General features: G+C 39.3%; 2 protein-coding genes across 3 annotated transcripts; one reads left to right on the top strand and one right to left on the bottom strand.

Moving 5' to 3' along the window:
• The first annotated feature begins 1,621 nt into the window (after positions 1–1,621).
• dph2 (diphthamide biosynthesis 2) lies at positions 1,622–6,081 on the top strand. Its single transcript, XM_035755524.2, has 7 exons — positions 1,622–1,680; positions 2,043–2,200; positions 2,274–2,386; positions 3,119–3,339; positions 3,578–4,267; positions 4,447–4,635; positions 4,832–6,081. The coding sequence occupies exons 2-7, from the start codon at positions 2,051–2,053 to the stop codon at positions 4,966–4,968; spliced, it is 1,500 nt and encodes a 499-aa protein (XP_035611417.1). The 5' UTR covers positions 1,622–1,680; positions 2,043–2,050; the 3' UTR covers positions 4,969–6,081.
• On the bottom strand, positions 5,514–12,724 carry LOC118370477 (neutrophil cytosol factor 2-like). 2 transcript variants are annotated; one of them, XM_035755503.2, is made up of 15 exons: positions 12,468–12,724; positions 12,145–12,227; positions 11,678–11,786; positions 11,290–11,424; positions 10,949–11,056; positions 9,547–9,606; positions 9,345–9,388; positions 7,773–7,917; positions 7,570–7,635; positions 7,298–7,370; positions 7,146–7,189; positions 6,856–7,007; positions 6,650–6,761; positions 6,361–6,478; positions 5,514–6,206 (listed from the first exon to the last, which is right to left on the bottom strand). In XM_035755503.2, exons 1-15 carry the CDS (start codon positions 12,639–12,641, stop codon positions 6,115–6,117), a joined length of 1,515 nt encoding a protein of 504 aa, XP_035611396.1. In that variant the 5' UTR covers positions 12,642–12,724; the 3' UTR covers positions 5,514–6,114. The 2 variants fall into 2 exon arrangements, with proteins under 2 accessions (XP_035611396.1, XP_035611407.1); XM_035755514.2 differs by having other exon boundaries at positions 6,856–6,998.
• Between the last annotated feature and the right edge of the window lie 375 nt (positions 12,725–13,099).

Raw genomic sequence — 13,099 nt, 5'->3', positions numbered from 1 at the left:
GATTATTTATTTTACTTTTAGAAAGCAGAGAATGAGAAGAGACTTCTGGGAAATCAGACAGAGTTTATGGAAATGGTCAGTGTACTGTGCATCATGATCGAACCATTCCACTTTAGAGCTCTTAAAGTATGCTTCATTCACCATACATGTGTAGCACCCATCTTTTCACTATTTATTTGTTATTTATGTCTTATGATCAGAAACATATATGTGGTTTATGTGACTAATAGCCGAGTCTGCCTGTTATAGAATGCTGAGCAAGATCGTCATTTGAAGTGGCAGGACTGAAAATCATCATTGAATTTCACAAACTTGACACCATGAAATAAATACCTTGCAGAAAAGAAGGCTTTGGCAGTGGGAGGGATATTATTATTAATTTTTTCTGATAACCACTCCAAATAGCCTACCTGACCGCTCAGAGGCATCCGCATGGTCCTAAAGCACACATCTGCCTCTTTTTGTATCACAATCCAATGATAAAACTGGAATGCAATTTCACAATGTAGGGGGAATATGTCCCCCCACGTCCCCGGTGAAAGTTGCACCCCTGCATAATTGTATCCATGGATAATTGTCTTTTCTCATCTGCTTAATAAAAATACACATGGAAAGCGCAATAATATAAATTCTGGATAATGATACGGTGGTCCTTGGATATCAGCTGTAACTACTGATATTTCCTCACTCCTACTAATTGTCTAACTCTGATTTTGGTCTACTAAACGTCACTTTTGGCCATAGGCCATAAACAAGTTCTGACCGATGGACTCCCCCCATGTCTTTCAGGTTCAGTCTTCATTTGTTTCACTGTGGTTCATGGATTCTATCGCGTCTGCATGTGACACCTGAATGTTGTGGAAGAGCTGGTCATCTGTACCACTGCAGCTCAAAAAGAACCCATTTGGACAAAGGGTCATGAGTTGACCACCGCCACCATTTTGTGTTTGATAAAAGTCAATCACTATAGGACCAAACAACCACTGACCAATGACATGAAAAGCTGGCAGAGAACATGCTTGGATGTGTATTGACATTGACATTTCTAGTTTGAGGACCAAACCATGAAATGGGGAAAGCTGCACTGTCCAACTATCTCCTGTATTTATAATTTGCCTGGTGTCTTTTCATATTACAGAGTACCCTACAAAATGAATGAAATGTCATTTATAATAGGATGTGACAACAGATATTAACATATTGCAATTTATGTTAATGCTTTCCTTTCATTCAGAAAGAAACCTGTGTATTTTGTGTTTGAGTATGCTGTAGAAATCCATTGATATATTTGCAATGCTGTCCAAAGTGTGCATTTACGGCTATGTATTCACAGTAAATAAACTTGATATGATGCAGCTCCATATTCTAACTCAGTTGTTTTAAATACTAGGGGAGTCTGGTGAGTCATTGAACACACATTCAATTTCTGTACAGTCCAATGGATGTGTATAATGACAAGATATTGCAAAACTGTTTGAAGGAAAGCATCACTTAAGTATTACTTAAGTATATAAAATATAATTTTGCCCATATCAGATTTGTTAAAAAAAAAAAAAAAGATTTACTATCCCGAAGGAATAATAATCTTTGCACACGGGGCCTTTATTGTGAAATGTGACGGAAACAACCCGGAAGTAATTTCCAGTCGTCCTACACGTGTGTTTACACGCGTCTACACCCGTAAGCTTAGCCTGTCAGATATAATTTGTTATCTGAATTATTGACGAATACTTTATTCTGGTGGTCATGTCTTTATGAGAAAACTTGCATCCAGTACTGTCTATGCCTGGGTCACCTCTCTAAAATATTTAATTTGACATCACGTTGGGTCATCATTTACGAGCTAGCTAGCACGCAGCTAGCTAGCTTGATGTACAGTAGCATGTATCGACACATACATTAATAATACACAGATACCCAGCAGAAATGACATGTTCTGTTGTAGCAGCATTATTTCTTGCTACATTTCAACGAAGTGCATCCGGTGATTGTGTGGTCCTTGGGAGGATATGTTAATTCCACTAGTTATTTTCTATTCCTAGATGTTACAATGACTGATGCATTCAGCACCAACAGTGAACTGGTTCTTCAGCGCGTGCTGGACGTAACAGCAGAGAAGGATGTTCACTGTGGGAATCTAGATGAGCATTATCAGATCAAGGCGACATGCCATTTCATCAATGATCATCAGTTCAAAAAGGTATGAGGGTTCAACAACGCAGTTGTGTGTGTCTGTGTGTGTGTGTAAAAATTGTGAATCATTTGTGCTTTAGGTTGCCTTGCAATTTCCAGATGAGGTGCTGGTTGATTCAATAGCAATTGCTGCAGAGGTTGAGAAGGGAACCAAAGCAAAACTATTCATCCTTGGAGACACGTCCTATGGCAGGTAGGAAAACATTGTTGTGTTATTATCAAAAACATGAAAGTGATAGAAAATGTAAACTTATTTCTTATTGAATGAGACTTTTGGGGTTTGGGGTCAGCCAGAATGTTCTGGAGTGGGTGTACAGCAGCTTGGTGGAGCGCATCGTCACGTTCAATATGACAGTCTGGTATGGTATTCTGAGCATGAGGAGCAATAGGAAACTGACCAGAATAGTAAACACAGCCATCAAAGTAATTGGTCGACCACAGGCACATTTGAGCATTCTGTTCCACAAGGCAACCAAAAGGAAGACACTGGCTGTCGTTGGCTACCCCTCCCACCCACTACACCCTCAGTTCAAGAGGCTTCCCTCTGGCCGGCGCTTCAGAATGCCCATGGCCAAGAAGAACGTGTTCTAAAATTAATTTGTTGGATGCAAAGTAAATTGTATCGGTATATGTACTTGTCTATCTAATGCAGTTGGGACAATGGTCGTTTGTGAGTGAATGTATTAATATCCTCTATGTTGTTAGTGTATGCAGCATGATAGACTGACTGGTTTAAATGTGTCTGATGTGAGAATGTATGTGTTTGATAATTTTAATGGAAGGTGATGCCAAAGAAAAATGTCCATCCGGGATGGACAATTAGTTTTATTCTGTTCTATTTGCAAGCATTATTTTGGCCATTATTTGTTTTATCATTTGACATTCGTCACCATAACCTTATTGTCAATACTCTTGATATTTCCAGTTGTTGTGTAGATGAAGTTGCAGCGGAGCATGTGGACGCAGACTGCATCGTACACTACGGAAGGGCTTGTCTCAGCCCATCCAGAAGACTCCCTCTGATGTACGTCTTTGAGAGGAAACCTGTGGTCCTGGAGACGTGTGTCTCCTCCTTCAGAGAGCTATACCCCAACAGACAGAGTCACGTCATCCTCTTGTACGATGTCAACTATGATCACATTAATGGTAAGTCTTTCAGCTTCACACAATGATGTATGTCCCTTTTGTCCCATTGTGTGAATGTTTTTTAAGACGGGTAACTTTTAGTTTGATATCCTTACAAAGGAATGTGAGCGATTTATACTTTTTCCTCAGGTTGATTTGCGACATAGTTTTAGAAATATATTAAAACGAAATATGCGTTTCAACGTATTTTAGCAACTTACTTAATACTGGTTTATAGCATAATAATGTCTCTCCTCAGACGATCTTCTGGCGCTGCTGTCCTCTGAGTATCCGAACATTTCCGCCTCAACCCTTCACGTGGACGGAGAACTTTGCTACAGTCACGGAGAAACACATGGACAACACAATGTCAGCAGTTCTCAGTGTCAAAACGGTGATAAAGTCGTTCGACAGTTCGGAAGGCAGTTTGTCTTGAAATCTGGACAGACCATTGAGGACTACAGTGTGTTTTTTATTGGCCATGAAGGTGCAACCATGACAAACTTCATGATGACTTGGAACCGCTGCTCTTTCTGCTCTTTTGACCCTGCAACAATGACAGGTCGGACTGAGTCGATCAGTATCAACAAAGCTTTGATGAAGCGATATTACGCAATAGAGAGGGCAAAGGATGCCAGTGTGGTGGGCATTCTTGTGGGTACACTTGGCGTGGCAAACTACCTCACCATCATCGAACAGCTGAAAGAAACCATCCACAGAGCAGGGAAAAAGAGCTACATGTTTGCCATGGGGAAACTGAATGTGGCCAAACTGGCTAACTTTCTTGAGATTGACATTTATGTACTGATCGCATGTCCTGAGAACTCTCTGTTGGACTCCAGTGAGTTCTACAAACCGGTCGTGACCCCCTTTGAAATGGAGGTGGCCTGCAACAAGAAAAGGGAATGGTCAGGAGAGTACGTCACAGACTTCCGCGATCTGCTTCCAGGTAGGATCTGATTGACATTGATTTGTTCCTGAATTAAAGTGTTGTGAGCAAGAATAGACCTGGTGTTTTACCCTGGTCCCAGATTTGTTTATGTCATCAAGACAGGAGTTGGCAAGACAGTACAAACAGCTCTGGGACCAGGCCATAGGTATCAAGACTAATAGTAAAACCTGTTGTAGGTGGATCTAAGCATGTGGCCTTGGCGAACCCTGACGATCTCGAGGACGGCGATGAGACTGATGTCTCCCTCATCACCGGAGCTTTACGAATGACCCGCTTCTCGTCCAGTGAGCCAGTGTCTTCCTCACACGACTCCTCACTCGTCCTACGGAACCAGGCGCTCACTGTGGCCAATGCTAACACAGCTGGTACGATATATCGGAAGAACAAACATAAATGTATATCTAAAAACAGGCAAAATTCACAGAATCGTGACAGGCTCCGTTGGGTTGGGTTGGGGTTTAAACTCTACTCTGGGATTGCAAGACCATTAATAAAGATGCTGTTGAGTGGTAACTTTTCTTGAGTTACAATTTTCATAATTTCCTCATCCGTTTGTTTTAGCCACGTACCTGGCGGGTCGTAGCTGGCAGGGACTGGAGCAGAAACTGGGAGAAACACCGGTGGTGAAAGCATTAGAGGGAAGGAAAGGCATTGCCATTGCCTACGAAGAGGAGCCGACGATTGACAGGGACCATTGATCATGAAAGCACTCATCACATCCAGATTATTAGTCCATTGCAAATGTTTTACATATATCAATCAATATATTAAGTTGCGTCATAGCTCAACTGTTTCCAATTTAAGTTATCAATCTTCTGACAAAAATTAAGGCTTTACCAGCTATATCAGGTGCATTATATTCGCGTGAGTCACGACAACATAGACTTTAAAAAACAATTATTTACTTCTACACTGAAGTGTGGAGGGAGAACTGAAAATCATATACCTTTTTGTTATATTGATGCTTTATCTGAAGCATACGTATATTAATGTTTATAGATCAGTTGCGTCTGAAAAAGTAAATGCCTGTCAAGAAATATGCAGCTAGTGTAGCAGTGCTTTGAATGTGATGAATGTCACAGTATAACAGAAGTTGAACTTTTTTTTTAATGTAACAGATAGAATGTTGAAAATGTGAGACCACATGCTTGGACTTAAATGTACTCATCACTGTTGTGAATACGCATAATTGTTATTATTTATTCAACAACTTTTTGCTCTGTGTACTGTAAATCACAAATGAGATATACAAAAGAGATGTCTGATTTTTATATTTTTAATCAAATCATTATAGGCTATATATAGGTCATTTATAGGCTATTTAGAACAGTCATAGTTTAAATTAATTGTGCTCTGTACACGTATACCAAAGGTCTTAAAACTGGAGCTCAGAATAGTCTATGGCTATATAACCAATGTTTAATATGTTTAACAATGACATAAGAAAATAACTTAGCAGAACTAAATTTTTCCTGAGGAAACTTCATTTCTGGTGTCCGATGCATACACATAACAAATAATTAAAAACATACTACTGCATTACATTCAAATACGTAGAAAACCAGGGCATGCTTGATTTGTGCCTGTTAAAACATCATACTTTAACAATAACATCACATAAATCAGTAAATATCAGCCTAGTGAAGAAAAGTCCTTGTTTAGGTAGACTTTTCTGACCTAAATGTCTTCCCTCAATGTAGATGTAGAAATCTGACTTTGTGTTTATGCTTCTGTATGTTTTTCTTTGATGGTTGGTTGACAGTATCCAGAACAAAGACAAAGTAGAAATAACAAATCCCACAATTTCGACAGTCATTGTTCCTTAGACTTTTGTTCTGATCATATTATTTATCTTTCATGGGAACTTCTTCCACAAAGGATGCTGGGAATATGCCAATCTTCCCATTGCACTGTCCCTCAAACCAGTCTTCATTGACTGAAAAGAAAGTAATGAAAATGGGACTTCTGTATTTTAAGACAACAGTAGGTTATAGCTCTTCCAGGATATCATCTAATAACAGAATAATTAACACTGACAACAGATTTCTGCATTGTTGAAATGGTGCCCTGCATGAGAGAAATTAGCTCACCTTTGGAGAGAAGTAAGATGGTATCTCCTTGATGAAACTCGAGGTCCTCTGGAGTTGAAGATTCATAGGAATGAAGGGCCATCAGTTGATTCTGGCTTTGCAGCTGCTCACTCATACCCTGTAGTGTAGATTACATGAATTAAGGGAAACAAGTACCCAAACTTGTCAGTCAAGTTTTATATCCCATACACTCATTTTCTAGGAGTTGACTATTACATTTGTAACTTAAAAGTTACGTATCAAACAACTTATGACATTAAATACTGTATATACTGTTTGACCACATTACCTCTTTGAGATCACACCACAGTGTTAGACGACCATTGTGGACACAGCTCCAAACATCTTCCATCATCGTGTCCTCATCAATCACTATTTTGGCAGAATCTAAGTGGGCATAGCTTCAGAAACAACACAACATCCCTGAGCTTGGTTTTGTAACAGTAATGAATGTTGAATTAAAATTTTGAAGCTAATGTTTAAACAGTGCCATACCTCAAGGTGATTGCCATGGCAGGAAGGCCCAGTTTGTTACTGATTTTCTCCAGAGTTGTTGTGTAGGGAAGTCCAGGCACCATGCACATTGTTATTGTGTATGTGAAGTGCACTTTCACTACACACAGTGATGACTCTTCAATCTGGCAAGACTAGGGAATTAAATACATGTACAATTCTATTTTAAATGTGTACACGTAGAGTACTGAAAAACAATTGGTATCTACATTGGATATTACATACTGTACATTTTTTAATGTATTTAAATCTACTTTATATAATTCTCATACCTCCGTTTCTGTGTCCCCAATGCTCTGATTTTCAGCAGCCAAAGCTGTTACAATAATACCCCCCAAAAAGTAAAGTTATTTGTTGCATAGCAAATAATTAAAATGTTAACTATACAACTTCCATTCTGTAGTTTTACATAACAGATCTTTACCAGATTTTCTTTGAGGTCTTTTCAGTGGTTCTCGTCTAGGTGGAGCTGGGATGTCATCCTTGTCTGTCCCATCCTACAAGAAAGCAATCAACCCACGTAGGAGGAATCAATTAACATAGCAATTGAAGGGTAGGCTTTATTTACCAGAATTTTGGGGATTGCAACTTAAAGGATTTTCAATTTGTTATAGCTCAGCATTGACACACACAGGTGTTAGAGTCAATGTCATCTTGTGATGAGGAAAAAACACAAAATAGATGGTAGAAATGTACCTGATCTTGCTTAGATGATAAGGTTATTTCCAAACGCTCCAGGAAATTATAAGGAACAAGTCCCCTCTAAAAATGTGAAGGTTAAATGAATTCACTGAACACATAGTATATATATTTTTCAATCAAGTGTCTATCAGAATAATGAGAACAATAGATGCACATTTTTAATTCAAGCATTTTTTCGATGTAATAACTAATCGTACTCTTTCATTGAAGATGACAGATGCCCAGTTGTCTTCTCCGCTGTTCAGCACAAAGACGATATTGCCAGGCACCACAGCTAACTCATCACTTGTCTCAGGGACAAACTCAAAGAGGACAGTGTGAGGCTCACCCTCCTCCAGTGCCCTGTGGGGGACGACAGATATCCTTCATTTATATACGACACTGTTTCTTCATGCTAACTTTTTAGCATTTTTGGCACAAATGCCATTCAAGCCATGGGACCAATATTAGAATTTTCCACACATACCGTGGCGGAGATCTTTGTGGGCTATACTCGGCCTTGTCTCAGGATGGTAAGTTGGTGGTTGAAGATATCCCTCTAGTGGTGTGGGGGCTGTGCTTTGGCAAAGTGGGTGGGGTTATATCCTTCCTGTTTGGCCCTGTCCGGGGGTGTCCTCGGATGGGGCCACAGTGTCTCCTGACCCCTCCTGTCTCAGCCTCCAGTATTTATGCTGCAGTAGTTTATGTGTCGGGGGGCTAGGGTCAGTTTGTTATATCTGGAGTACTTCTCCTGTCCTATTCGGTGTCCTGTGTGAATCTAAGTGTGCGTTCTCTAATTCTCTCCTTCTCTCTTTCTTTCTCTCTCTCGGAGGACCTGAGCCCTAGGAACGTGCCCCAGGACTACCTGACATGATGGCTCCTTGCTGTCCCCAGTCCACCTGACTGTGCTGCTGCTCCAGTTTCAACTGTTCTGCCTTATTATTATTCGACCATGCTGGTCATTTATGAACATTTGAACATCTTGGTCATGTTCTGTTATAATCTCTACCCGGCACAGCCAGAAGAGGACTGGCCACCCCACATAGCCCGGTTCCTCTCTAGGTTTCTTCCTAGGTTTTGGCCTTTCTAGGGAGTTTTTCCTAGCCACCGTGCTTTTACACCTGCATTGTTTGCTGTTTGGGGTTTTAGGCTGGGTTTCTGTACAGCACTTTGAGATATCAGCTGATGTACGAAGGGCTATATAAATACATTTGATTTGATTTGATATAAGTGACTTTGTTGAGCTTTCCAATCAATTTAAAATAATTTCAGATGATTTGGACATGATGCGCAAAGAAATATTCTATAGCTCCCATGACATGAATGGGATTTGTGCCACAAATGCTAAAATGTTAGCATGTGGAAACAATACTAGGGAAACTAAACCAAAGCATGGATTGCCGTCATACCTCGTCCATAGACTGCTTACAGGGTAAGAAAACCAATTTGTAATTTGGGTGAACTATTCCTTTAAACTCTGGCAATCACAACAAACAAGGGCTCAATTTAATCTGTAGAGCTGCGCTATAGCGCGATAGAAATTTAAAGGCAATGTTCCCGAGTTAACATCGACTGCATTCATGGTATATGTCGTCTCAATCGGAAATTAGCCTAACTTTACATTTACATTACATTACATTTAAGTCATTTAGCAGACGCTCTTATCCAGAGCGACATACAAATCGCAATATAACACTGAACTTCCGTGATACGGATTGAATCGAGCCCTAAGTGTCAAACCAGCCCAACAGTCTCTGCTAGAACTAACATCAAGAGCACATTAACTTTACCTCAGAACTTCAGGCATCTTTGGTCTGGTAGGAACCTCTTCAACCTATTCTCACCATAAAAAATAGCACATCCCATTACACTGAATATTCCTCAATTAATTTTTCAATTTTAATTGTTGATAGTTTGTATTTTAATTGTTGTTAGTTTAAAAAAATGGTTTATCATTTTCATTTTATCATATCAAATCATATGTTACTTCACCTGTGGCTGTAAAGGAGCAAAGCCAGAGAAATCATCCTGAAAGACGATGGAAGAAACAACCTGAGGACAGAGAATAAAACAGGTTCAACATGAAACAATACTTTATGAAATGCCTACTAATAAAGTGCCAAATAGCTATCCTAAAGAAAAACCCAAGGCTATTCCCAATAAATGTAAATTGCACATTTCAATCCAAGTAATTGACATGCATTTTATATACACATCTACAAAGTTGCAACATTTTGCCTGTTTAAGATAAGGTGCGTATAGAAATTCTACACCCCCTTGAACTTTTTTCATATTTTGTTGCATTACAAAGTGGGATTGAAGTGTATTTCATTGTACTTTTTGGTCAAAGTGAAAAGGAAATTCTGCAAATTTGTACAAATTAATAAAAATCTAAAAATTAAAATATAGTCGTAACTATTCACACCCTTTGTTAAAGCAATCATATATTAGTTCAGAACTAAAATTTAGTTTTAAAAAATCACATAAGTAATTTTTGTATTTTTTTTATTTCACCTTTATTTAACCAGGTAGGCCAGTTGAGAACAAGTTCTCATTTACAACTGCGACCTGGCCAAGATAAAGCAAAGCAGTGCGACACAAACAACAACACAGAGTTACACATGGAATAAACAAACGTACAGTCAACACAATAGAATACATCTATATGCAGTGTGTGCAAATTAGGTAGGATAAGGGAGGTAAGGCAATAAATAGGCCCTCGTGGCGAGGTAATTACAATTTAGCAATTAACACTGGAGTGATAGATGTACAGAAGATGAATGTGCAAGTAGAGATACTGGGGTGCAAAGAAGCACAAAAAATAAATAACAATATGGGGATGAGGTAGTTGGATGGTCTATTTACAGATGGGCTATGTACAGGTGCAATGATTTGTGAGCTGCTCTGACAGCTGATGCTTAAAGTTAGTGAGGGAGATATGAGTCTCCAGCTTCAGTGATTTTTGCAATTCGTTCCAGTCATTGGCAACAGAGAACTGTAAGGAAAGGTGGCCAAAGGAGGAATTGGCTTTGGGGGTGACCAGTGAGATATACCTGCTGGAGCGCGTATTACGGGTGGATGCTGCTATGGTGACCAGTTTGCTGAGATAAGGTGGGGCTTTACCTAGCAAAGACTTGTAGATGACCTAGATGATACTTATCTAATGAAGGTATGTTAGTGGTTCTAGATTTTTATTAATCTTTATAAACAATATAGAGTTTTTCTTCTACTTTGACATTACAAAGTATTTTGTGTAGATTGTTGATGAAAAATAACAACTAAATCCATTTGAATCCCACTTTGTAATATAATAAAATGTGAAGAAATCCAAGGGGGGTGTTGACTTTCTATAGGCACTGTATGTTTTATTTTGAGAGAGAGATGAAATGGATACCTTGGCCTTGCCCAGGTAGTCCTTCTTCTCCAGTTCAGCCACGAAGTTCTTGTTTGGCTTGAACAGAACTTTCGCTGGGACCTCAACTGGCTCAAACACCTTCTTCTTCTAAAGGAGTAACAGAGGATTTACAAAGGATCACCAACTTTGTTGAACAATCAGACACAGTGAAAATGCATAATAACTGATACACTTTTCACACTACTGAACCGGGCTGCCTGGCTTGGTTACTCATCCACTATAGTTGCTGAAATGAACAGTGTAAAAAAGAACAATCCAATCCAGCACAGTATGGTTTGGGTCGACATGATAATGTGAAAAAGGCGTAAAGGGCCACTCACCAGGATGCACTCCAGACCTCTGTCAATGTGGCTGAGTTTGGCCTCAGTCCTGAGGTTCAAAGCAGTCAGGATGGTCTCTTTCGCTTTCTCCCACTGACCCAGCTGAGCATGGGCCAGCGCCATGTTGTGCAGTACCTGTGGGAGTGATACCAGTCAGAAAAAGTGTTGTTGTTGTATTAAAACTACAGCTATACAGCACTTCTCCCCCAGGTTTCAAAGTGCTTTATATTGAAACACACACCTATGCACTGCAGCTATTGTTCTCAGTGTTTGCATACTGTGATGTTGGAACAGGTTGCTGTGCAGACACTAAAATACACATAATATATTCAACATCCAATTATTGTTACACTGGCAAGAATTCCATCATATCTTTATCTGGACTCACCTCACAAGCATATAATTTGTATCTCAGACCAAGAGGTTTGTAGTCAATCAGCTGGTTCCCCCTCAACTCCCTGAAGGCATGTTGAAAATCAGCTAAAGACTCCTCATACCTGCAGGCAAAATGAAGAGAAATCCATACTTAGAAAAAAGGGTTCCAAAATAGTTATTTGGCCGTCCCCATAGGATAACCCTTTTGGTTCAAGGTAGAACCCTTTTTGTTCTAGGTAGAACTATTTTGGGTTTCATGTAGAACCCTTTTTACCTTGAACCAAAAATGGTTCTCCAAAGGGTTCTCTTTTGGGGACAGCCAAATAACCCTTTTAGGTTCTAGATATAACTTGTTTTTTCTAAAAGTGTATGTTTGTGAATTGATTATTCATTTTAACATACCGTTTGAAGGTATGGGATTATTTTTTAAATGTGTTATTATAATCACATCCCATCCCTAATATGATAGATTTATCTTGCCTCTCTTTTTTGTAGAATGTCAATGCCCTTTGAAAGAATGCAACAGCCAAGTGTCCATCCTTTCCGATACTGCCATCGAAAGCCTGCGTGATAGTCAGAAGAAACTCACTGACTTCCTCCCAATGAAATAGTAGGCTACCACAAGTATTGTGTATTATAACAGCACTTCCCCTTTTTCTGTGACTTGCATTTTGGGGGAAATAACATGTCATTACAATGTGATAGTAATTATTAACCTTAATTGCAGTCTGATTTCTTCAGTAAAACAGGGAAAGAGAGGATTGTCTTTCAAGAATGATGAAAGTTGGTAACAACTGCCATACCTTTTCAGCTGCATCTAGGTTCTTATTAATCAAATGTAGACAGCCAATGTTGAAAAAGATTTTGGAGTTCTTTTCCTGGATGTCCAGAAATGTTCCAAGGGAAGCAGCAGAGTCCCCCCGTTCGAAACAGGCCACTGCCTCATCCCACTGTTTTAGAGTATTCACAAATGACATTGTTCCAAATCAGGGAAATGAGCTACAGTGATCTGGAGAGATGAGAACAGTGGAACCACTCTTCGTAGACTGACACATTTCTCACAAGGAGGTAGGCAGGAAGTGTGATGATGACAAATTGAGTTTTTTTCCACCAGTTCATGGTGTTGTCTACAACATGGCTAAAGATAGTATTTGAAATAAACATGTGTTTGGTGTCTATGTAAAACTGCTCTGGGCTCTGAACACATTTTTAATTACTTAATTTAACCCTATTTAACTAGGCAATCCAGTTAAGTTCAAATTCTTATTTACAATGACGGCCTACCGAAAGGCAAAAGGCCTGCGGAGACGGGGGATGGGAATAAAAATGTAAATATAGGACAAAACATACGTCACAACAAGAGAGACACCACAACACTACATTTCATTTTTTATTTTTTATTTTACCTTTATTTAACTAGGCAAGTCAGTTAAGA

This window comes from Oncorhynchus keta, chromosome 4, assembly GCF_023373465.1.
Source record: "Oncorhynchus keta strain PuntledgeMale-10-30-2019 chromosome 4, Oket_V2, whole genome shotgun sequence".
Lineage (NCBI taxonomy): Eukaryota > Metazoa > Chordata > Actinopteri > Salmoniformes > Salmonidae > Oncorhynchus > Oncorhynchus keta.
The sequence above is the reverse complement of the archived record's forward strand: the minus strand, read 5'-3'. Positions and strand labels throughout refer to the sequence as shown.